The 24476-nt window shown below is 42.5% G+C and overlaps 1 protein-coding gene across 4 annotated transcripts in view; it reads right to left on the minus strand.

The window, feature by feature from the left end:
* samd4a (sterile alpha motif domain containing 4A) overlaps nt 1–24008 on the minus strand; it is a 99045-nt gene extending 75037 nt beyond the window's left edge. Inside the window, exons 1-2 of one of the 4 annotated variants that reach the window (XM_070445077.1) lie at nt 23712–24008; nt 22022–22639 (exon numbers count right to left, since the gene is read on the minus strand). In XM_070445077.1, the coding sequence (XP_070301178.1) occupies nt 22022–22217 (196 nt within the window). In that variant the 5' untranslated portion in view covers nt 22218–22639; nt 23712–24008. The remainder of the gene's footprint in view (nt 1–22021; nt 22640–23711) is intronic. The other 3 variants (XM_023993891.3, XM_023993890.3, XM_023993894.3) reach the window with 3 other exon arrangements.
* Between the last annotated feature and the right edge of the window lie 468 nt (nt 24009–24476).

Here is a 24476-nt window from a genome sequence, read left to right on the forward strand (position 1 = left end):
ATGTGTTATTTCATAGTTTTGATGTCTTCACTATTATTTTACAATGTAGAAAATAGTAAAAATAAAGAAAAACCCTTAAATGACGAGGTGTCCAAACTTTTGACTGGTACTGTGTGTGTGTATGTATGTATCCCCCCAAAAATCGAAATCGTGTAAAGCAGCTGCCCAAAAACACTAGACTCCTCATCCTGGACAGACAGCTGACTGAGTTGCACACTCGGTTCCAGGAGGATCAATATGGAATGATGAGAGCAGCAGCGGCCTGTTTGCCAGGGTCTAAGACTTTTGCACTAACATAATCACTGCTTGCCCCATGTGATCATGTGTCAAAAGCGGGGGAGGGGGAGGTCAGGAATTCCCATCACTTAAAGTTCTAGACAGCTTTTTTGTTTTTACAGCTTCTTTATGACATATACATACATTTAACATAAAGTTCACATTTACCCTGTGTTGTGTGTTAAATTATGCAACGTACACTAATTCACTTAAATATGTTGGGCATTGGTATAGCAAAGGTTATATGCAGGTATACACTGTATACCCACTTTCTTTCCGTGCACATTGCATTTACTCACTTCTCACCGAATCTTATCAAAGTAGTATATTGGAGGTATACGCCATATCAATTATGTAGTACAAGAGAAATCATGTACAAAGTAGCCTACACAATTCCCATGAAATATTTGTCAGTATGGGTTTGAAAAGTGCGAGTGAAACCATAGCATATGCGTATATTATTCAGCACCACACAGGCAGGTAATGCGGCTTGGCCGGTGCTGGCTGAGCACATCAAAGTCGGATCAAAGATTTCAGCACCGGACAGCTCCGCACTCCACTCTGTTCTCGGACTCCTGAATTCATAACGAGAATTGTACATTTATTCCCAAGTCTCATGAGTTCTACAGTTTTAGCCTAGCCGCTTTATTTTGCTTCTCAATAGAAGAGCTTTAGGGACGTGCTATGAGGTTTAGGCCAGGGCCCTGACTCGATCCGGTAGCGATCACCATTTCCCCTATAGGCAAAATAGCCTAGGCCTGCAGAAATCATGTGGCAAAGACTTTAGCCTAGTAAAGTCCTACAACAATAGTAATATGTGGAAACCGTGGTGTATGGAATTTAATATAGCCTAAACCTTTTTTTGTAAACCATAAATATCCTCTAGCATAACGCACAATACAGAGATGAATCAGCAACGACTAGCATCCAAGCCTTCAGCTGCTGTGAAGTTAGGAACTCCGAGTATCCTGTTCTCATGTATTGCACCACCACAAAAAAAGCGGTTCCTTTTCTTACCTCTGCGCTTATCTGCCTAACATATCAGCCATAAGGGCTAGGCCTGTTATTTCATTCTGGATACCATGGCGGATGTATTTCGCATTTACATTATTTTAGGTAACTACATTTTTCACACACGGTGACTTTCATTTGCCAGACAGGCCGTTTGGGAAATCTTTGCCCAATGTAGAGTATTACCCACTTCTCCATGCTACACAACTACACCACTGATGTCTGGGTACTAAATGTTGCCCCAGTCACTTTTACTCAGGCACAGCCACGTACTAATTTCTACCTGCGCCTCTGCTATAACGGTGTTTCTTTTAGCTCACCTAGCTATAGCAAGCACACCTGTAGTCGTTTTGTTTGGAACACAGCCCTGCATCCCCACCATCACACAATTACTGTTCACACAATCCAAAAACAGCCCATTAGAAAATCGCAATCTGGGTCAGGTGGGCATCATGACCAGCTACATTATAAAATATGATCTTATTGGGTTAGGCTTTCACAGGGCAATTCAATGAAACAGATCGTAATTTTGGTGCGCATAGAAAGGCCGTGCATTCGGGTGCATTCTCCTCAGCGAATTTTCTTCACAATAGACAAAAATAAGCTCATTGTTTTCAGAACAACACAGGGTATGACGCCATGTCATCTTGGAACTGTAAATCAAACCGTGATAAACGCTGACACCGTATATAACATGAGTTTCATGATATGGAAATTTGGCTTGCATGTATGACATCAAAGCGGTATTCATTAGAATCCTCAACGTCTCATCTTTCACAACAGATAGAGTCCTCTTAATTTACATAATTTCCCACTCAGACAAACAAAAAAATTGCAAGTTGCCCACTTAGCGGGAGGGATGGAGGCAACCTCTTTTCACGTGCTCAAATTCAGAACGGCTTTCAGTCAAAACCCATACAGTGCTGTGAAGCAAAGAGCCTGAGCTCTGTAATTTATAGCATGTTTCTGTACATTTTCAACCCGTATAGGGGTACAAGTGTAAAGGGCAACGACTTCTTCTCCAGTGCGTTTTCAGAAAGGCGGCGAGAGGATGTAAGGAATCAAGAAACAATGAGAAAGAGCCAAAGTCAACTCATTTGTATGTATTATGGATCCCCATTAGCTGCTGGCAAAGCAGAAGCTACTCTTCCTGGGGTCCAGCAAAATTAAGACAGTTTAATTAAATTAAGACAGCAAAATTAAGACAATTTTAAAACATTACATTCACAGATTTCACAACACACTGTGTGTCCTCACGCCCCTACTCAGGCCCCCACTATCACATATCTACCAAATCCATGTGTATGTATAGTGCATATGTTATCGTGTGTGTGTGCCAATGTTTGTGTTGCTTCACAGTCCCCGCTGTTACATAAGGTGTTTTTTTAATCTGTTTTTTTAAATCAAATTTTACTGCTCGAGTCAGTTACTTGATGTGGAATAGAGTTCCATGTAGTCATGGCTCTATGTAGTACTGTGTGCCTTCCATAGTCCATTCTGGACTTTGGAACTGTGAAGAGACTTGTGGCATGTCTTGTGGGGTATCATATCCTCTGCTCTCCCCACTCCTGTCCACCGTCACCACTAAAATTCACATAGATCACTTCATTACTCCATTTTGTTTACAAAGCTCTGCTGAAAAAAACATCCAACCTACCTGACTTCACTGTTAAAATGTAAAAATATGACACACCAAGCCCGTTCACAGGGATTGTTAACTCTCACGGTTGCACTAGTCCGAACCAATCTAGGTAAATCTGCCTTCAGTTTTAGTGTCCCCCATTTTTTGGAATAGACTACAAAACTAGATCTTGACTCTCTGGTGGATCTAGGGTAGTTTAGGACTTTAATGTCGAATGTGTTGTATAGTTGTATTTGTGGTGATTGAAGCTGTAGTGTTGATTCTGTAATTTGTAGTTTATTATATTCGATTTTTAGTGATCATTTCAAATTGTTGTATTGCTGTCCAAAGGGCACAATTGTGAATGAGACCGTGGTCTCAATGGGTTCCCCTGAAAAATACAGTTAAATAAAAAAAATTAAACCCCTGGCAATGTGGAGGAGGGTCTAGAGCTGAGCCGTAGTAACCAAACAAGTCTGTGCGGTGACTGTAAAATCAATAAGATAGGGGGGAGACGCACTCCCTGACTGCAATTCTAGTCTACAGTACCTGTTGGAAGCTGCCCCTTTGGCGTACTACGTACTTGTGTGGCTCAAAATGTCATAGTCGCAGCTATGCCCGGAATGTGAGCCTGAAGTCTGGTCCGATTGGAGAAGCCCCAGAGCTCTATTTAAGGAAATGGCTGGGGCCCATTCCGCCTACACTCTGTACCTCGACTAGCTCCCTTTCTCAATCATTTGGAGAAGAATTATCATTATTTTCCTCTCTGGAAGAAAGCTTGATTTCCGTACCTGCTGAGACCAGAGAAAGTTAAAGTAGTCGGATTCCTCCGCTGAGGTTAGATAACCACGCAGGTCGGTCTGTGTGTGTGTGTGCTCACCACAGGAGGTTGGTGGTACCTTAATTGGGGAGGATGGGCTCATGGTAACAGCTGGAGCGGAACGGTATCAAATACGTTAAACACATGGTTTGATGCCATTCCAATCGCTCCGTTCCAGACATTATTATGAGCAGTCTTTGACAGATGTTCCCTTTCAAGGGCTGGCTACTGTGGCATTACCCAGTGTTTCCCCTATATTCATTTAGCAGCGGCTGAAAAATTGTTGCCGCCACTCCAAAAAAATGAACACAATTTCAGTGTAAACTTAAACGACTAAAACCAGATATACAGTATGTAGAACATTTTATGGAGCTGTATATATTTTTTTATGAGATCATCTTTGTGAACAAACAATCACCAATTAGAGCTAGACAGTCATGGAAAATCTAAAATTTTGCTTCAGGACAAGCTAAATCCCTTCTTCACCCGCTTTGAGGAGAACACAGTGCCACCGAAGCGGCCCACTAGCAAGGACTGTAGGCTCTCCGTCTCCGCGGCCGCCGTGAGTAAAACATGTAACATTTAAGTGCGTTACCCCTCGCAAGGCTGCCGGCCCAGACGGCATCCCTAGCCGCGTCCTTAGAGCATGCACAGACCAGCTGACTGGAGTGTTTACGGACACATTCAATCTTCTGCTGTCACCCACTTGCTTCAGGATGTCCACCATTGTTCCTGTACCCAAGAAAGCAAATGTAACTGAACTAAATGACTATTGCCCCATAGCACTCACTTCTGTCATCATGAACTGCTTTGAGAGGCTAGTTCAGGATCATATCACTTCCACCTTACCTGACACCCTAAACCCACTTCAATTTGCTTACCGCCCCAATAGATCCACAGATGATGCAAATCGCCATAACACTTCACACTGCCCTATCCCATCTGGACAAGAAGAATACCGATTGAAGAACGCAGTTTTTTTTTACTACAGCTCAGCATTCAACATCATAGTCCCCTGAAGCTCATCATTAAGCTCGGGGCGCTGGGTCTGAACCCCACCCTGTGCAACTGGGTCCAGGACCAGGTGGTGAAGGTAGGAAACAACACCTCCACTTCACTGATCCTCAACACAGGGGCCCCACAAGGGTGCGTGCTCAGCCCCCTCCTGAGACTTAGAATTACTGGCCAGTATAATAATGGAACACTAGTCAATTTGTTTACATACTGCTTTACTCATCCCATATGTATATACTGTATTATATTCTACTGTATTTTAGTCAATGCCACTCCTACATTGCTCAATCTAATGTTTGTATATTTCTTAATTACATTATTTTACTTTTAGATGTGTGAATTGTTAGATACTACTGCACTGTTGGAGCTAGAAACACTAGCTTTTCGCTACACCCGCAATAACATCTGCTAAATATGTGTATGTGACCAATGAAATTTGATTTGGGTCGCATCCATAGATCCAGAACAAAAAGACTGAACGACTGGGTCGCATCTCTGTCAACCGAACCAATAGAACGAATGACCAGCCGGCTAAGGTAGCAACACTAGATTCATGTTGGGACTATATCTTGTGGAAGGATGAAATAGTATGAATAAATTCAGATTATTATTATTTTTTAATGAAAATATGTAAATAATTATTTGAATGTTGGTAACCTGTTGTGTAAAAGTGATAATGCCCATCAAGCCAGTGTTTAGAGGATATATTGGCACGGTTTGCTGGCGGGCCAACTTCATCTCGGGCCTAACAACCGCCGTGCCAATATATCCTCCAAACACCGGCTTCGAGGGCATTATCACTTAATCACACAACGACGAGAGACCAGACCGGAGCCTTGCGAGTCACTTACTGTTTGTTTTGCAGCACGTATCAGGTGATCTAGTTACAGTATCATATTTGAGAAGAAACAATCACTAAATGTTTGCCAGCTGGATATCTTATGTAAGGGATAATCAACAGGAATGGAACTAACATTTCACAGAGTTACCTTATTTTATAGATCGCATAGAGCCCCGAATTGATTATCCCTTTTATACCATGGCTATAATTTAACCCATTTACCACTAGAAATGTGCTCAAAGTCCACTGAAGTAGCTAGTAAGTTTACTAGATAGCTACAGTGGTTGCCTTGATAACCAAACCATCAGTCCTAGCTTGCTATTATGAAAATCGAATTCAACAATGGCAATCATGTTTCCATTTCGACTTTCTTTCAAAAGCAGCTCAACAGAGTTCCTTATCAAAACGTTATTTGAATAGACTAAAAACATAACCTGAGGACTAACAATGAGAGAGAACAAACAATATTAATAGCCTATAGAAAAATCAAATGACAAGTTCTCCAGAGTCCAATGAACTTGTGGATACCATTTTTATGTCTCTGTATCTAGTGTGAAGCATGCTAGCAGATACCCAAAGACTCCCAGTCATTGGGCTGGTAAAAAAATCTGCGTGGCTGGTAGATTTTTAATTATAAACTGGGTGGTTCAAGCCCTGAATGCAATTTGGCTGACAGCTGTGGTATATCACACCATATACCACAGGTATGACAAAGCATTCATTTTTACTGCTCTAATTACGTTGGTAACAAGTTTACAATAGCATTAAGGCACCTCGGGGGTTTGTGGTATATGGCCAATATACCACGGCTAACGGCTGTATCCGTCGTGCATAAGAACAGCCCTTAGCCATATACCACACCCCCTTGTGCCTTATACAGCGGATTACAGTACCAGTCAAAAGTTTGGACACACTCAGTGGTGTAAAGTACCAAAGTAAAAAATACTTTGAAGTCCGGGCCTCCCAAGTGGCGCAGTGGTCTAAGGCACTGTATCGCAGCGGTGCTAGCTGTGCCACTAGAGATCCTGGTTCGAGTCCAGGCTCTGTCGCAGCCGGCCGCGACTGGCAGACCCATCGGGCACAATTAGCCCAGCGTCATCTGGGTTAGGGGAGGGTTTGGCCGGCAAGGATGTTCTTGTCACATCGCGCACAAGCGACTCCTGCGGCGGGCCAGGTGCAATGCATGCTGACATGGTCACCAGTTGCACAGTGCTTCCTCCGACACATTGGTGCGGCTGGCTTCCGGGTTAAGCGGGCATTGTGTCAAGAAGCAGTGTGGCTTGGCTGAGTTGTGTTTCGACATTCACCTCTCCCGATTCTGTTTGGGAGTTGCAGCGATGAGACAATACTACCAAATTGGATACCATGAAATTCAGTAGGAAAAAAAAGAAAATTGGTTAAAGTACAACTTAAGTCGTTTTTTGGGGGTATCTGTACATTACTATTTATATATTTTTGACAACTTTTACTTTAACTCCAAAAAATAATAATGTACTTTTTACTCCTTACATTTTCCTTGACACCCAAAAGTACTCGATACATTTTGAATGCTTAGCAGGACAGGAAAATGGTCTAATTCACACACTTATCAAGAGAACATCCCTGGTCATCCCTACTGCCTCTGATCTAACAGACTCACTAAACACAAATGCTTTCTTTGTAAATTATGTCTGGGTGTTGAACAGTGCCCCTGGCGATCTGTAAATAAAAAAACAAGAAAATCAAGTCTAATTTGCTTAATATAAGAAATGTTTAATGATTTATACTTTTGATACTTAAGTACATTTCAAACCAAATACTTTGACTTTAACTCAAGTAGTATTGTACTGGGTGACATTCACTTGAGTAATTTTCTATTAAGTGATCTTTACTTTTACTCAAGAATGAAAATGTGGTACTTTTTCCACCACTGGACACTTAATCATTCAAGGGTTTTTCTGTATTTTTTATTATTTTCTACATTGTAGAATAATAGTGAAGACATAACACATAAGGAATCATGTAGTAACTAAAAAAAAAACTAAAACAAATCTAAATTTATATTTTAAATTCTGCAAAGTAGCCACCCTTTGCCTTGATGAAATGACAGCTTTGCACACTCTTGGCATTCTCTCCAACCAGCCTCATGAGGTAGTCACCTGGAATGCATTTCAATTAACAGGTGTGCCTTGTTAAAAGTTAATTTGTGGAATTTCTTTCCTTAATGCGTTTGAGTACATCAGTTGTATTGTGACAAGGTAGGGGTGGTATACAGAAGATAGCCCTATTTGGGAAAAGACCAAGCCATGAAGGTAAGACATGAAGGTCAGTCAATCCAGAAAATGTCAAGAACTTTGAAAGTTTCTTCACGTGCAGTCGCAAAAACCATCAAGCACCATGATGAAACTGGCTCTCATGAGGACCGCCACAGGAAAGGAAGACAGAGTTACCTCTGCTGCAGAGTTCATTAGAGTTACCAGCCTCAGAAATTGCAGCCCAAATAAAATGCTTTAGAGTTCAAGTAACAGACATCTCAACATCAACTGTTCAGAGGAGACTCGTGAATCAGGCCTTCATGGTCAAATTGCTGCATAGAAATCACTACTAAAAAGGACACCAATAATAAGAGCCTTGCTTGGGCCAAGAAACACGAGCAACGGACATTAGACCGGTGGAAATCTGTCCAAATTTGCGATTTTTGGTTCCTACCGTATGACCTTGAGATGTGAGATGCAGAGTAGGTGAATGGATAATCTCGGCATGTGTAGTTCCCACCGTGAAGCATGGAGGAGGTGGTGTGTGTGGGGGGGGGCTTTACTCGTGATAAGGTCTGTGATTTCTTTAGAATTCAAGGCGCACAACCAGCATGGCTACCACAGCATTCAGCAGCGATACGCCATCCCATCTGGTTTGTGCTTAGTTGGACTATTATTTGTTTTTCAACAGGACAATGAGTCAAAACAAACCTACAGGCTGTGTAAGGGCTATTTGACCAAGGAGAGTGATGGAGTGCTGCATCAGATGACCTGGCCTCCATAATCACTCGACCTCAACCCAACTGAGATGGTTTGGGATGAGTTGGACCGCAGAGTGAAGGAAAAGCATCCAACAAGTGCTCAGCATATGTGGGAACTCCTTCAAGACTGTTGGAAAAGCATTCCTCATGAAGCTAGATGAGAGAATGCCAAAAGTGTGCAAAGCTGTCATCAAGGCAAAGGGTGGCTACTTTGAAGAATCGAAATACTACATGATTCCATATGTGTTATTTCATAGTTTCTCTCTTCACTATTATTATACAATGTAGAAAATAGTAAAAATAAAAACCCTTGAATGAGTAGGTGTCCAAAATGTTGACTGATACTGTATATGTATATATAAATAATCATATACAGACAATACCCCATAATGACAGAAAACTTTATTGAAAATGAAATACAGGAATATCTGATTACGTAAGTATTCACACCTCTGAGTCAATTACATGTTAGAATCACCTTTGGCAGAGATTACAACTGTGAGTCTTTCTGGGTAAGTCTCGAAGAGCTTTGCACACCTGGATTGTACAATATTTGCCCATTATTCTTTTAAAAATTCTTCAAGCTCTGTCAAATTGGTTGTTGATTACTGCTACACAACCATTTTCAAAACTAACTAGGCCACTCAGGAACATTCACTGTCTTCTTGGTAAGCAACTACAGTGTATATTTGGCCTGTGTTTTAGGTTATTGTCCTGCTGAAAGGTTCAATCATCATCATCTCCCAGCGTCTGGTGGAAAGTAGACTAAACCAGGTTTTCCTCTAGGATTTTGCCTGCGCTTAGCTCCATTCCGTTTCTTTTTTATCCTGAAAAACTCCCCAGTTCTTAACGATTACAAGCATACCCATAACATGATGCAGCCACCACCATGCTTGAAAATATGGAGTGGTACTCAGTAGTGTGTTGTATTCAAAATGTCCCAAACAATTTCTATTCAGGACAAAAAGTGAATTGCTTTGCCACATTTTTGCAGTATTACTTTAGTGCCTTATTGCAAACAGGATACATGTTTTGGAATATTTTTATTATGTACAGGCTTCCTTCTTTCACTCTGTCATTTACATTAGATTTGTGGGGTAACTACAAATCCTCAGTTCTCTTATCACAGCCATAAAACTCTGTTTTAAACTCACCATTGGCCTCATGGTGAAATCCCTGTGCTGGGGAAGGATGCCTGTATATTTGTAGTGACTGGGTGTATTGATACACCATCCAAAGCGTAATTATTAACTTCACCATGCTCAAATAGATATTTCATGTCAGAGATGAGGTAGTCATTCAAAAACCATGTAACACTATTATTGCACACAATGATTATATTTGGCAAAGCTAAATATTAGTAGCATAACCAAGAGCAAGCCACGTTTAATTAGTCAAATTTGGGAAAGGTAATACACATCCAGTTGCAGATGGTAAGTAAACAGTATTTGAAGTCTTTGCAGCAGTGCTAGTTGCTGTTGAGAACACATCAAAACAGAAAAAAAGAGTACCTTGTTTTTAAACTTTGTTTGAACACCTCAAATAGACTAGTCACTAGTCCAGGGCTATGCAACTTTGATATGAGTGGGGGCCACAAAATCTGAACTCATCATGAGGGGCCGCAGTGGCTCGTGGGTCTGCGTACCCACATGCATTGAACTGGCCAGTTGCCCATCCCTGCACTAGACAATCAGACCTTAACAAATGTCACATTTCAGCACAACTCCGGCTCTGATTCGGTAAACCCCCTGAGTTCACCTCTCCTTTGAGTTTGTAGGACCGCTGAAGGAACAGAGTTTGACAAAGTTCGTGGGGGTTACTTTGACCGAGATGGTGCTCTAATGAGAAAATGGCGTTTGGGCAAGACGATTGGCCCAGTTTATCTCAAATTGTTGTTCCAGTTTCATTTCAACAAGAAATACCGAAGCTGGCTTACGATGGTAGTATGGCAGGCCATCTTGGGGTCAAGAAGACGTATGATCGTATCGTGATTAACTTCTTCTGGCCTGGTCTGAAACAAGATGTTGTGGTGATGGCTTACTGTAAATCCTGTTGCGTTTGCCAGCGGACAGATAAACCGAACCAAGCTGTACCGGTTGCACCTTTACAGCCTATTCCTGCTTTTGACAAGCAGGGTTCTGGTAGATTGTGTTGGTCCTTTACACAAAGCAAAGAGTGGTAACCAGTTTCTCTTGACCATCATGTGCACTGCCAATTGTTCCACTGAGGAAAATAGCATTGAATGCAAGGGAAGCCAGCAAGCATTTGGCCTCATTTGACAACAAAAAAAGTTAAAGAAATTGCCAATCAGCATTAAAAAAAAAAAAAAAAAAAAGGGAAGGGAAGGGAAGCCAACTTGGATTTGGCATCTCTCATATCAAATTGCTTTGAGAGCATACGTCATTAACAGAAACAACTTTAATTGTTGCATCTCGTTGTGTTGTTGTCCTCCTTTGGACTTGTGGTTTTACTTAATTCTCCGTACTGGCCTATGATTATAATGGCAATTCTGATCCAACCATTAATTCATACATTGTTGTGCCCCTGGCCTAAGAGGATGGAAGTTGAATATGTACAGTAGCTAGATGTAGAAGGCTAAAGTAAACTAGATAACATTGCCCATTAAATGGAAGTTAGGCAAGCAAGCATTTTAGCCAGGTAGCATAGGACGCAAACAGTAATCAGAACCATGGACAGCCACAGCATATTTAGTTTGATTGGACTAAATTGTTTTTGGTATATTTTAATTGTCACTGTATTAGACTAAGCAGTATGGTGGACTTCACCAGACAGAGGTTGCTATCCGACTTTGTGATAAAACAAAGGTGTGGTTGAAATGATTCTGACACGGTCTTCTTATTGTCTCAGCCTTTAGGCGCATGCATATATGCATATATATATACACACATATATATATATACATACATATGTGTGTGTGTAATATATATCTCAAGGTCGCAAGGCATATGAATTAACAGAAAACAACGGAATTATCACAACGCATACACAACCGTTCAAAAGTTGGGTCACTTAGAAATGTCCTTGTTTTTGAAAGAATTTTATCATTTAAAATAACATAAAATTGAACAGAAATACAGTGTAGACATGGTTAAATGTTGTATATGAAGATCTCGTACAACGCTGTGTACTACTCCCTTCACAGAACAGCGCAAACTGGCCCTAACCAGGATAGAAAGAGGAGTGGGAGGCCCCGGTGCACAACTGAGCAAGATGACAAGTACATTAGAGTGTCTAGTTTGAGAAACAGACGCCTCACAAGTCCTCAACTGGCACCTTCATTAAATAGTACCCGCAAAACACCAGTCTCAACATCAACAGTGAAGAGGCGACTCCGGGTTGCTGGCTTTCTAGGCAGAGTTCCTCTGTCCTGTGTCTGTGTTCTTTTGCCCATCTTAATCTTTTCTTTTTATTGGCCAGTCTGAGATATGGCTTTTTCTTTGCAACTCTGCCTAGAGGGCCAGCATCCCGGAGTCACCCCTTCAGTTTCTTGGTAATTTCAGAAGAAAGGGCTTTGTTTCTGGCCATTTTGAGCCTGTAATCGAACCCACAAACCCACAAGTTTTATTGCTTCTTTAAAATCAGCACAACAGTTTTCAGCTGTGCTAACATAATTGCAAAATGGGTTTCTAATGATCAATTAGCCTTTTAAAATGATAAACTTGGATTAGCTAACACATGTCATGACATTGGCCTGGGGGTAGGTTTATGACAGTCATAAATACCTCTCCCCCCCTTTTTCCTCTTTCTACCCTGCTGATGTGACATTTGAAAATCCTTTGGTTAACATAGAGATTCTGGGAACATCAGAAGGTGGGGGGAAATTAACTATATTCTGGTAATCCGACCAATGGAACATATGCGGTGGTACTTAATGAATATGATGTCAGTTCGGTTGATAGGATGACAAACTCTACAATGGAAAGTCTGCACATTGTAGTTATCGGAGTCACATGGAATTGTTGTTCAATTTAAATGTTTGAATAGAAAATGATTGGTGAAGAGGTGAAATGTAATTTTAGCTTCCAAATGAGAGATTTGGGTTTTCATAATGTTAGGGCTCTGCTCAATCAGTGGCCCGCCCCTGTGAAGAGACATGGGTTATAAAACTTTTCAAAACACGCCCTCCTCTCCCTCCACAATATAAAGCCTTGACGAATATGTAACCTCCTGTTCCAAGTACGTGAGGTCTGCAGCCTCTGCGTTAAAAGGACAAATAACTAACTGTTCCGAGGATGTTAGGATGACGATCCGATATCAGAATGGTTCAGATGTCAACTACAGAACTAAGCCAACCTCAGCGTGAGCTTTGGTTGCGAATGGTATGAACTTTGAACTCTTATTCACTACAGAAGTGATACCTCCTAGCCGTTGAGTTAGCAACAGCAGCTGGAAACGTGGGCTAGGAAAGAAGAGACAGAGTATCCCGTCTACCACACAACGACGTTACTACAACGTATCCAATTTATCACCAGAGATTTCTTCAAAGGACTCGGTTGGGCAACACGGCCTTCCATCTACCACCAACCTACCGAAGCGCAGATCAGAGTAAATATTTATTGCATTTTCATTTTCCAAATGGGCGGTAATTTAGATGCATAAGATACTGTATTTACGATAGAGACATCGCTTCTCCCTTTGTTCCTCAGTCTTACTGAGCTTTCACTCAAACCCAGCCCCCTTTTCTTTTGTGTAACCAGCTGTCATATCTGTTCCGCCCGCTAGGGACGTTTTCCTTTATGACGTAATTTGTAATCAAGGTATGATTCATTCTGTGTATATGTAATTGTGTGATTAGTTAGGTATTTAGTAAATAAATAATTAAACCCAATTTTGTATTGCTGATTCAACTTGTTAGCCAGGGTTCGTGAAGACTCTCGGATGAGACTGAAATAAGGTGACGATTAATATTGACTGCTATTGATGTAAAATATTACTAGGTCTTTAAGAGTTTATTCGGAAGATAACAGCTCTATAAATATTATTTTGTGGTGCCCCGACTTTCTAGTTAATTACATTTACATGATTAGCTCAATCAGGTAATATTAATTACGGAGAAAGGATTTTATAGAATACCATGTCATATCACTTAATCCGGCATAGCCAAAGACACGGCACACAACATGCCATTGGAACGCAGGAGTGATGGTTGCTGATAATGGGCCTCTGTACGCCGACGTAGTGCAATCAGACCAAGGTTTGAATTTCATGTCAAAAGTCTTCCAGCAAGTGCTACAGCAATTGGGTGTTACCCATCGCCCCTCTAGTGCCTACCACCCAGAGTGTCAAGGTGCTTGAGAGATTTTATCAGACTTTAAAGTCATGTTGAGAGCTTACCGCTTTGGGTTTGAGAAAGACTGGGATGAAGGGGTCCCTTTTGTGCTGTTTGCAGCGCGGGAAGTTGTTCAAGAATCTCTTGGTTTTAGTTCGAATGAGCTCATGTTTGGATATAATGTCAGAGTTCCTTTGAGCTTGCTGCAGGACACCACCTTAAAAACAAAAACAAATCTGTTGGAGCACGTTAGCACATGGGGTGCACCGATTAGCGTCACCTCGTTAGTAAGTATGTGTTACACCTGTGCTGGCTTGTCCATCGCGTTAGTCAGAAGGTGTTTCACCTGTGCTGGCCCAGGTGATATTTAAGAGCGGCTGGCACAGTGCTCCAGTTGTCTTGAGAGATGTGGAGGGTTAACACCTTTAGTTGGCTCTCCCCATTTGATTTCTAGAAAAACAATCGTTCCCCGTTTTGGATTTGCTCTTCAAGTTCGGTGTGGGTTTTTCTTCTGTTTGCCTCTTGGCAAATTTAGTGGGCTCTCATGGTGGGTGTCTTTTAGATCCCAGCTGTTGTTGCCATTCAACTTGTAGTGGACACCCCCATGAATGTCTTTCAGAACCCCTCTTAAAACTTGACCCGTTTCGTTTTGGTTGTGGTCAGCGACTCTGGTTAGGTCCACCTTTTTGAGTGACAAATAGAAAGTGTGTCCCCAGCGAGAAACTGTTGTGTGGAGAGGGTCCCTGGTTCCAGCCCAGGTTGCGGCAAGGAAAGGGACAGAAGCAATATTGTTACATTGATCCGGGTCAACAGCATCAATGGTTGCTGGGGACAAAGGGAGTGAGTGGAACTGGTGTGAAATGGCTAGCTAGTTAGCGGTGCGCGCTAGTAGCGTTTCAATTGGTGACATCACTCGCTCAGACCTTGAAGTAGTTGTTTCCTTTGCTCTTCAAGGGTTGCAGCTTTTGTGGAGCGATGAGTAACGATGCTTTGAGGTTGACTGTTGACGTGTTCAGAGGGGACCTGGTTCAAACCCAGGCTCGGGCTATGAGAGGGAAGGAAGCAACACTTACTCTTCCACCAGTCTCTGGAAGGAACCAGTGAGGTCACTACCAAGCTACCAGAGTCAAAGTCCCCTCTTGTGCTCATCTCACGGGAAACAGTTGCCGTGGGCTCGGACTCGCCTGCTGCTGTCATCCTGGCTCAGCACAACAGTGACCCTGTGTCGGCCAATGAGCTCTGTCAAGGACTATCGGGGCGCTTGGTCTAGGCTGACACCTTTCAGTGAGGGGAGAAGGATGTGGCTGGCAGCGATGCAGTGTAGTCTGTGACAAGCACGTCTTTCCAAGTGCTAAATCCTCCACTAAAATAGTCCCTCCCAGTTTGTCCAACTACATCAAATGGCACTAATGTCTCCATCACATACTGTACAGTGGGCCCCATAAGGCTGTTATACAAGCCTGTAGTGGCCAGGCAGTCCTGTCCCTGGCCAACCCCATGTCATGTGTGCGGTGCCTAGTGCTCCCTTGTCTTCTTGATGCCTCAGCAGTGCCTGCAGTGAGTGCACACACAGTTGGGACTGGATGGGGCCCAAGCCTCTGTATACAATGAAATGCACTGTTTAATGCCACCAAAATGGCCAGCTGCCTCAGGAGGAAGGGAGGGTAGAAACTATATAGGGAAACACCAAATGGTTTGTGGTCTGCGTCTGCTGCCTATTCATCAATGAGGTTTGCCCATGTGTTTCACCTGTCCAGACAGAGGGTGGAGCCTGAATATTACATGCCGCAGTCTCAGGCACCAAGTGCTGACGAAGCATCCATTCACACCTTTGGTCAAACCACACAGCTGCTAAAAAGGGGTTAGAGCGACTTGTAGGAGGAAGGTTTCCGCAATCGTAATTTAGGCGGGGTACCCCTCAGTTGTTCCATTAGTCTCAACCTAGAAGCTTCGCGTCAGCAGCTCAAGGTTAGAATCGAAAGGGTTTGGGGCTGAAATATAGTGGGAGGGAGAATCACATAGCTCCATTTTGCAGCAGATTGTCAGAGACGGTCTGTGTTGGATTGTGGGCTCTTAACACATCACTCAGTGCAGAATGCTGTGTTGAATCCTCAAGGAATTAGGTCTCTCGAAATCCATACTTGTCCACTGGTGGTAACTCATCAAATTAGTCCACAGCACTGCTTCAGTTAAAACACTTGACTGCATAAACCATGCAATACAAAAAAAATAACAACACTCTACAGGGCACTCAAAGCCAGGGGTTGGAACCAACAATTTTCCAATCCAAAAAATTAATTGTTTCGTTCCACTGTTCCGACCAGCAAAATAAATTCTTAACCGGTTCGAAGCCCAAAAGACTACCGGTGTATATTGTTATTTTTTTAACCCGTGACAACAGGTTTTTACATTTAGCTCATTAAATGACTTCACCACCAGTGTGGCTAGAGCAGGCAGGCTAGTTTACATGCATGATGGACAGAGAAGTGTAGCCTATGGCGCAAGATGTGACTGAAATTTTGCATGTGGGGAAGAGAGAGAGGGTTCAGGAGGAGGCTTGAAGTGCTGGGCATCTTGTTATGTACATGCATTACCTGAATTAGGCCCACAGAATTATACCTACAGTAGGAGGAACGGCTTCCATTGAGGAACTTTATGTTCTTTGAGCTAGCAAGCTTGTGTGCAGAGCGGCACCAGAATGAAAAACACGTCTTACCTTTTTGTAGTTAATAAATCCAACATGAAATTTGATAACTGAGCTATAGTATCCTTAACTAGCATTGAAAAAGTTAATCCATTCTTCTCTAGCCAATTAAAAATCTCTCCCCATCTTCTGAGTCAAGCCTGTAATGTCGGGGGAGGGGGGGGGGGGGGGGGGGGGGGGGGGGGTGTTGCCTAAACACGCACAGGCAAAGATTTTCAGCTTGCAGGTTAGACACTGGAATATGTTTGAGTGACAGAGTGAAGGCTTTGCATAGGCGCTGTCTTGCATTTTGTTGTGGGACTAGAAAAAAATGCCTGGAACGTAAAATAATGCTATTAACCGGTTCCCCTGCTTTTAAAATAACGGTTCTGTTCCGGAACAGTATGAATTACTTTCGTTACAAGTTCCGTTCTGTTTACTGAACTGGTTCCAACCCCTGCTTAAAGCTGGAATAAAGAACTAGCCTTGCGCAAGCCTTATCTTGAAAACAAAATAGTGATGCGTGTGTAGGCAGATTAATTAAAATCACAATTACCGATTTTGTACTAGAATTAGAAACTATGACGCTCATTCAAAATGTCTGACTTGACGTCGGTACAAGTACTTTAATTCAAGCTCAACTTACTACATAGTGGAAGTATGGTCCCTACTGAAGTCATTCAGAGGAGTTACTAAGAAAAGCTTCTTCAGTCACTGTTTCTTTCTTTCAGTCAAGTCAAGACTTTGTGTTGCCGTTAGTGTTGGGAAGGGGGAAAAAGTGGCGTTTGATTCCGACTGCTCCGAGGGAGACTAGGAGGGATTTTTTTTTGGCAGGTCCTCCGTCCCACCATTCCTGTGGTTCCGTATGAGTTCACGGAACACGGAGCCGAGTGGCCAGAAATAAACTGTTTGCTCATGCGTGGGTGCAATGAAATAGTTCAACACCCAAACGCGAGACAAGGGCTCTTTTCTCTTCTGCTAGACAGGACAGGGGACTAGGACTTTTCCTCTTCAGAAAAACAGCTGGAAGACGACGAAGAGGAGGGTTGAGGCTGGGGAGACCTGAGCAAATCTGGAGTGTTGGTCACTGAAGAATGGGGGTGTCTGGGAAGGAGTGGTGGTAGTAGTTTCTGAGCAGGGGTGGTGAAGTTGGAGGTTCAGCTTCAAATTCCACTTCAGCCACTACTACCTTTCACTCTATAGTTACTATGTTTTCTACTAATCTATCCCATATATGTCTATCTTGGATGACATGTAGCTTGTATCAAAATTACTTTTATTAAACAAACAATATACTGTTTGGCCACTGGAACTTCAGGGGTTTGCAGTAGAAATGATTTCAAGCTGTTCACTAGTGCAGTACAATACACTATTACCCTGGTTGTCCCAGGTAGACAAAAAGGGCACCCCTAAAATACAAGACATTAAAGAGGTCCTAACATAACTTCATATTATTTCCCTTCACCATGGCTTCATTCTTCCATTGGAAAGCCCTATTATATCCTCTGCTGTTACTTCCCAACTATGTTCCATGCCCACGTTCCTAGACAATATCCCCATCATCGGAACCCATTCACGACTTCAGCAAGGAATGCCGTTTTCCGTCCATGGTTTTTCATCAGCGGTGAACGCAGGGAAGCATGACGTTAGGCCTGGGCGATATGGCCTAAAAATCTTTAAAAAATTCAAACATGGGTGATTCATGATAGCTATATTTTTTTAATTCTCTAAATAAGCTTTGTTGCATAACTAAAGGTCAATACACTGCATCTAAAACAGAAATCAGGGCTTATATAATTATACCTAGGCTAAATATAAACCAAATATTTTCTGCTTTTTTGCAATAAGTCGGTCTATAAAAAGCCATTTTTGTTACAAATTTAACCAGAACCATGCACATCCACTAAAGACCAAATTCCTTGTAGCAGATATTATAGAACATTAACACAGGTCTCACAAACAATCTCAAGCCCACCTGCTAGTATGTAGCCAGCTGATCTTTATTTTCAAGTCTAGCCAAATTGGATCTATTTGCTTGCTAACAAGGTAGAACTGTTATGAATACATCCTCCAGTCCATTTGAACAACATAGCATGTGAACTTTGTTTAAAATGTGGAAATCATGTGGCCTACGTGGAAAAGATGCTAATTTCTCATATTGAGAACAGGTTGCCAATTCCTTATCTAAATGTGTATTTTTATGCTCATTGCAAATGTATAAAACAGACAGCTAGTGCATAAGTCTGTGGCTAAATTGCTGCTAGAGGTATGTGGTACGCAATGACGCTTGCGACGGAAACGGAGCATACATTTTCCACAATCATGTTTATTATTACTCCCGTTTTAGTAGGGTCTGCTCTGTTCTACATTTTGGGAGTTCAAACATAAAGTGTATCATTAGAAAGGTTATGTTCTCTACTATTACAGTACAAGAATGTCTCAAAGCGTTTTGGCGTCCATATGACCGATTCTGTTGGCTCAAATGCAAATAGTGAGTTTAAACTGCTTATTGTCAGAGGAAGAAGTGATTATTTTGTCTTTGTTGTGAGTGGCAGAGGGAGGGGCTTGGTGTCTGTGTGCGAGTGGTAAGGTGCACAGTGCACACAGCACAGAAGGAGCGAAGGAGATGAGGCCAAAAAGTTAAACACGCATAAAAACCTTCATTCTTGCGATACAGGCATTTGGAAAATCGCGCTAAAACTTACATTCAAATGAATTTGATAAAATCGCCCAACCCTCCATGACATCTGAAATGAGGTGACCAGCAGCAGATTATCATTAGGCTACAACATGCAGTGAACCAATCTATTGAGAAAGGTGCCAAGAGGAGCCTGGTCCCAGGTCTGTTTGTGCTGTCTTGCCATTCTGTCGTCGGAATCACAATGACCATTGCATAGGAGTTAACAAGACAGCACATACAGATCTGGAACCAGGCTAGAATAAGATCAGACAAAACCAGTTCCTGACAAGTCCTCATGATATGGACAGTGTGGTCCTTACAAGTAAAGACACTATGGTCCTCCTAATGCTACTTGACAGCTCCCTGAGGTGGCTATGCCATCATGTCTGTGCCACACTGAATCATCATCCTCGTCTCACCAACTTTTGAATGAGCAAGCGGCGCTACCAACTCTGAACCAATCCAGCTGCTCGTCCCCTGCGGTACTAGAATGGTGAAATGACACTGCAGACAATCTCAAATACGACAGCCCTCCATTTTGCCCATAGAAGAGGACTACGGTGTTCTTAGCATTGCTTCTTAGTACTGACCAACAGAGCACCTGTTCATTTTTAAGTGGATATTCCTGGACATATAGATACTGATATTAGCCTAGATAGTAATAGGCTGAACATGACAGCGGAGGATAATAGGATAATGGAACGTGTAAGCGTTGCATTCTCTTTTTCAATAAGAAAAATACGTCTGCTGTGCTTATCACACCGGGAGGGAGATTGAGAAAAAAGATTCTGAGCATGAAGGAGGGAGGGAAGAGAGAGGGTTAGTAGAACTAGAAAAGAATAGAAAAACACGTCAGGACAGAGCAGTGCCACAGCACAACAAAAAACAATTAGGTAAAATGACTTGAACAGAGGTAACTTCCAGATTCGATCAGCACAACAATAGGTCTGATAATCTTCCGTAGAAATGCAATGGTGAAATCGCAATGAAATTAAATGTCGGTAAAACTTTATTTGGATTGTTAGTCTGTAGAGCATCTATCTGCTAGCCCTAACCTTAAACCTTACCCAGGGGTTTCCAAACTCTGTCCTCAGGACCCCAAGGGGTGCGCGTTTTGGTTTCTGCCCAAACACTACACAGCTGATTCAAATGATCGAAGCTTGATGATAAGTTGCTTATTTGAATCAGCTGTGTAGAGCTAGGGCAAAAAATCTAAATATGCACGCATTGGGGTCCCGAGGACAGAGTTTGGAAAAACCCTGTCCTAACTTTAACCCTTACCCTAACTCTTGTTGTAAAACGAACCGTTATCTTAGCAAGCAGTTGCTTAGCAACAGAGAGTATGACCATCTTTAGAGCATCTACAAATGGTTTATCCAAATAAAGTGTGACCTCATCCAGTGACTAAAATGAATCCCCCTCTCCCTTAACCTAGTCACACACACAGTCACACACTGATCATCAGTCTTTTGGCTCTTGACTTGCTGTGACAAGCAGCAAATAAGTTGCATCACTTCGTCCGGGGAACAAAGCAGTCTCTTCATGCAGTGAAATAAGTAGGTACATTCTGGATTCCTTTCATTAGTACAGTACATTCCAAATAGTTGAACCTTTCCACTCAACATAGATCTTCCAGCTACAAATTAACCCCGCGAGGGCCACATACATCAATTTCTACCACAAATATGCATATTTTTCCAACCTTCTCACAACAATAAAATAGACATCAAAGACTTGGATTTATACATCTTAAATCTGCCTGAGACTTTTTTGAATTCATTTAACCCGCCATCCACACTTCTGTGTCTGAAGACATTACAATGAACATAACAATGTGATTCAGACAACCATACACTTGATATCAGTGTAGACAGAAAGAAACACCAGGATTGTGGGCTTAATTCCCAGGGCAACCCACACATAAAATGTAAGCACGACTATAAATCACTTTGGATTTAAAAAAGCATCCTTTGATCTCAGTGTACAGTCTACATCCAACTAGGGCTTGGGAGTGACCCACCTGAGAACTTCATACAGTCCGTCAATAATGTTTCCAAATTTATATTGGACAATAACAGGGGCTGTACTGCATTAAAACGTCCTCATATAGAACACAGTGCAAAGAGAGGCTGAGAGAGAGTCAGCCACTGCCCACTAGAAACTCTGATGGGAATCACATGTTGCGGTGTGTGTATGCGTGTTGTGTAGGGGGAAATGATAACATATCCATCTTTACAGACGGTTTCTCAATGTGTATTAAGGCAGTGCCGACCGACAGATGTGGTCCTGGCTATACAGCTGTAGACATTGGATCAGTACACACACAGACACAGTGTTTATTCTCATCATCACACCACACTAGCCAGCGCTCCACTCTATTTTTCATGAGCCGGTTTGGTTGCCAGGGTGTTTGTTTCCATGACCACATACCAACCTGATGCAACAAACCAGACCACCACCACCCCTAACCGATTTAACCCCACAGTAGAACACTGGAATCGTGTGTGATCTGGTGTCCTATTCAAAGATGCCAGGCCAGCTAATGCTATGACTTCATCGTTGCCATGGCACATTACACCGACTCTGGCAATGGGCACGGTTAACCCTTCGCTGTCTGTGGAAGGACGTAAGGTAATGACATGAGCAATACCTTCAAATGTGTGTATGTGTGAAGTGGCACCAGTGCCAAAATCACTAATCCTCTCCCGGCCAACTTCAACGGAGCATCGCCATTATCCACTTAAAAATGGACAGTCAAGATGGAGATAGTGTGTGTGTCGGTGTGCCTACCTGGGTTATTGGCCTCTCCCTCCAACACGTGAAGCTCGGTGCAATCAGCCAGGCTGTGCTCCAGACACAGCTGAAGGAAACGGGCCTGGGTCTGCGACACCCGCTTCAGCAGCGACAGCAGAGCCACCGTCTGCTCACACTCGTTCCACCCCTTAAACCAGCTTCCCAGGATGCCCACCTGGTCGCGAAACATCATGGTCTGGGGCACAGGCACCAGGCCGAACAGGGAAACCAGTTAGCGACCTTCCTGGTGTCACGGGAGAATTGAGTTAACTTGGTGCTCTGGTGGTTAAACTTTGGTCAAAGCTTGTGATGGATGTGCTCTTCTTTTTGCCTGTTTTTGTTGTTGATGTTGAGTGGAGCAGAAATATGTACTTTGAGCAGGAGGGGTTTGAGCTGTTGTGCTCAGTTCAAGTGGCGTAGCATCATCCAGGCTTTTAGAAAAGCAGGTGTACTGAAGTTTCAGCTTGAGGGGAGTGGTGGCAAGGTGCTCTCCTAGGTGCATCTGCACCAGGGGGTATTAACATTCAGACAGGAGAGTCGGCTTTCCTCCTGCACTCTGCGCTGTCACACCAGCATTACTTTTGTTGGCATTTTCCACAGGGATCCCATTTAGATCTGAAATGATGGAAATAACTGGTTGGGAGACACTGTCACACATGGTCTGTCAGTAACACACACACACAGCTTGGCATCCAAAACCCATCTAGTAAAGTCTTTACCGACTGTGAACTCCAAATGCAGAGGAAATGTGACAGCCAACACTGCTCTCTGCAGACTTGAAATAGGCTGTTATTTAAAAACCATTTCACATTGAAACCAGGAGATTAGTGACACCCATTGCCTACTGAAACAAAGCCTGTATGCGTCATACTTCTCATTTAAAAGTAGCCCTCTCTCAGTAGTAATTGGCGCAACATCCCGACTGGTAGGCTATTTCCAAAGAGAAAAGCGCCGGTCCCTTACATTATAATGTTACAGACAGCTATGTTCAAAGGGTCCCTGCTGTAAGCTATATGATAAAGCATAAATGATTGCTTTCCACCACACATTGCCTCGAAAATAGCCTGTAGACTGTATACTCGGTAGACTGCCAACTAGGCGAAACTGAAAGTACCCTGAATGAAAAGACCGCATTTTTTTCAAAATATTACCTTACAAATAGGTCCATGTCAGCACTAACAGGTCTCAAACGGTCACTTTGCTTCATCAGCACTGGGGCAATCATGTCGCAATCATTGCCCTACACGAGCACCGAGGATAGGCTAGATCTTTTGTAAAAATGTGGAGGTGATGCGATTCGGCGCGAGGAAAATGAATAGGGATCTACATTAAATAATTGAGGAGTTTCAAATGCGCAATCTAGAACATTCCCAAAAATGTGCCCAATGCTTAGCTATGTTACACTGTAATGCAATACATATTCAGTCTAGTTTCCATAAACTCCTGAGAGCCAGACCCAAGCGTTAAGCATTTCCTCGCAAATTAAAACGTCCAGCTGGACACATTGTATTCCCCCTATTAAAAAGTTAGCCTACTGTATCACCGTTTTTTAAGTTAGCATATTTATTACCGATGTAGCCTACTGGACAGCCAACTCGGCGAGAGCAGTTCAGACAAGATAGTCGACAAATATATTCCAGAACTTTGGTAAAAAAATGGCAAAGAAAATGTTTAAAACGTTACTCACTTCCATGCACAACTGCATCGGTGGTGTTGATCGCAAGACGGGGCGCAACAAAGTTTTAAATTGTGGGCAGCGGTGCCCCTTCACTCTGCATCTGTGTGTTTTGCCATCTTGACTTAACTTTTTCTCCTGCAGTTAGGTTACTCGTGTTGTACCAGAGGAGAGACTCGGCATTGCTTTCCACATGCGAATAATTAACCCGAAGCATTACGTCAGGGGCTTGGCAGCACAAGGAAGCACAAAAATAGATAATGGGGTTAGGGACAGATCACATAGCCTACCAGCAACCGAGACGACAGAGGGATTAGCATGTTTTAGAAAGGGGAAAACAGTTTTCCATAGCGAAGAGGACAAAATCAAAAGAAGAGTGAAGTTATGTGTGAATATGCAACAGGGGCGGGAGTTGCCTCAGTTTGTCCCGTTCACTTATCTGTACAATACTTTCACCTACATATGCAAAAAGCAAGTTGATAAAAGATGAATACGTGGCGAAAGATACCTTTGTCGGAGTTGATCATTTGGCAGTGTTTACATTACAAATACAGGATGAAGAGAAAGATTCTATCAACGAAACCAGTGTGCCTCCATGTTCCTGGAGTTATTTATTGTACATTTAGCTCCAATGTGTGCGTTCCATACAGCAGAGGGCCTCAAACACCCTACCGTCTGGTCTGGTTCAATTCAAAGCAAAATAGATATTATTAACATTGTTTCAATGATGGTAACAGAAACAGTGATACATTGTATCATGTTATAGCAATACAGCAG

This window comes from Salvelinus sp. IW2-2015, linkage group LG9 (assembly GCF_002910315.2).
Source record: "Salvelinus sp. IW2-2015 linkage group LG9, ASM291031v2, whole genome shotgun sequence".
Taxonomy (NCBI): domain Eukaryota; kingdom Metazoa; phylum Chordata; class Actinopteri; order Salmoniformes; family Salmonidae; genus Salvelinus; species Salvelinus sp. IW2-2015.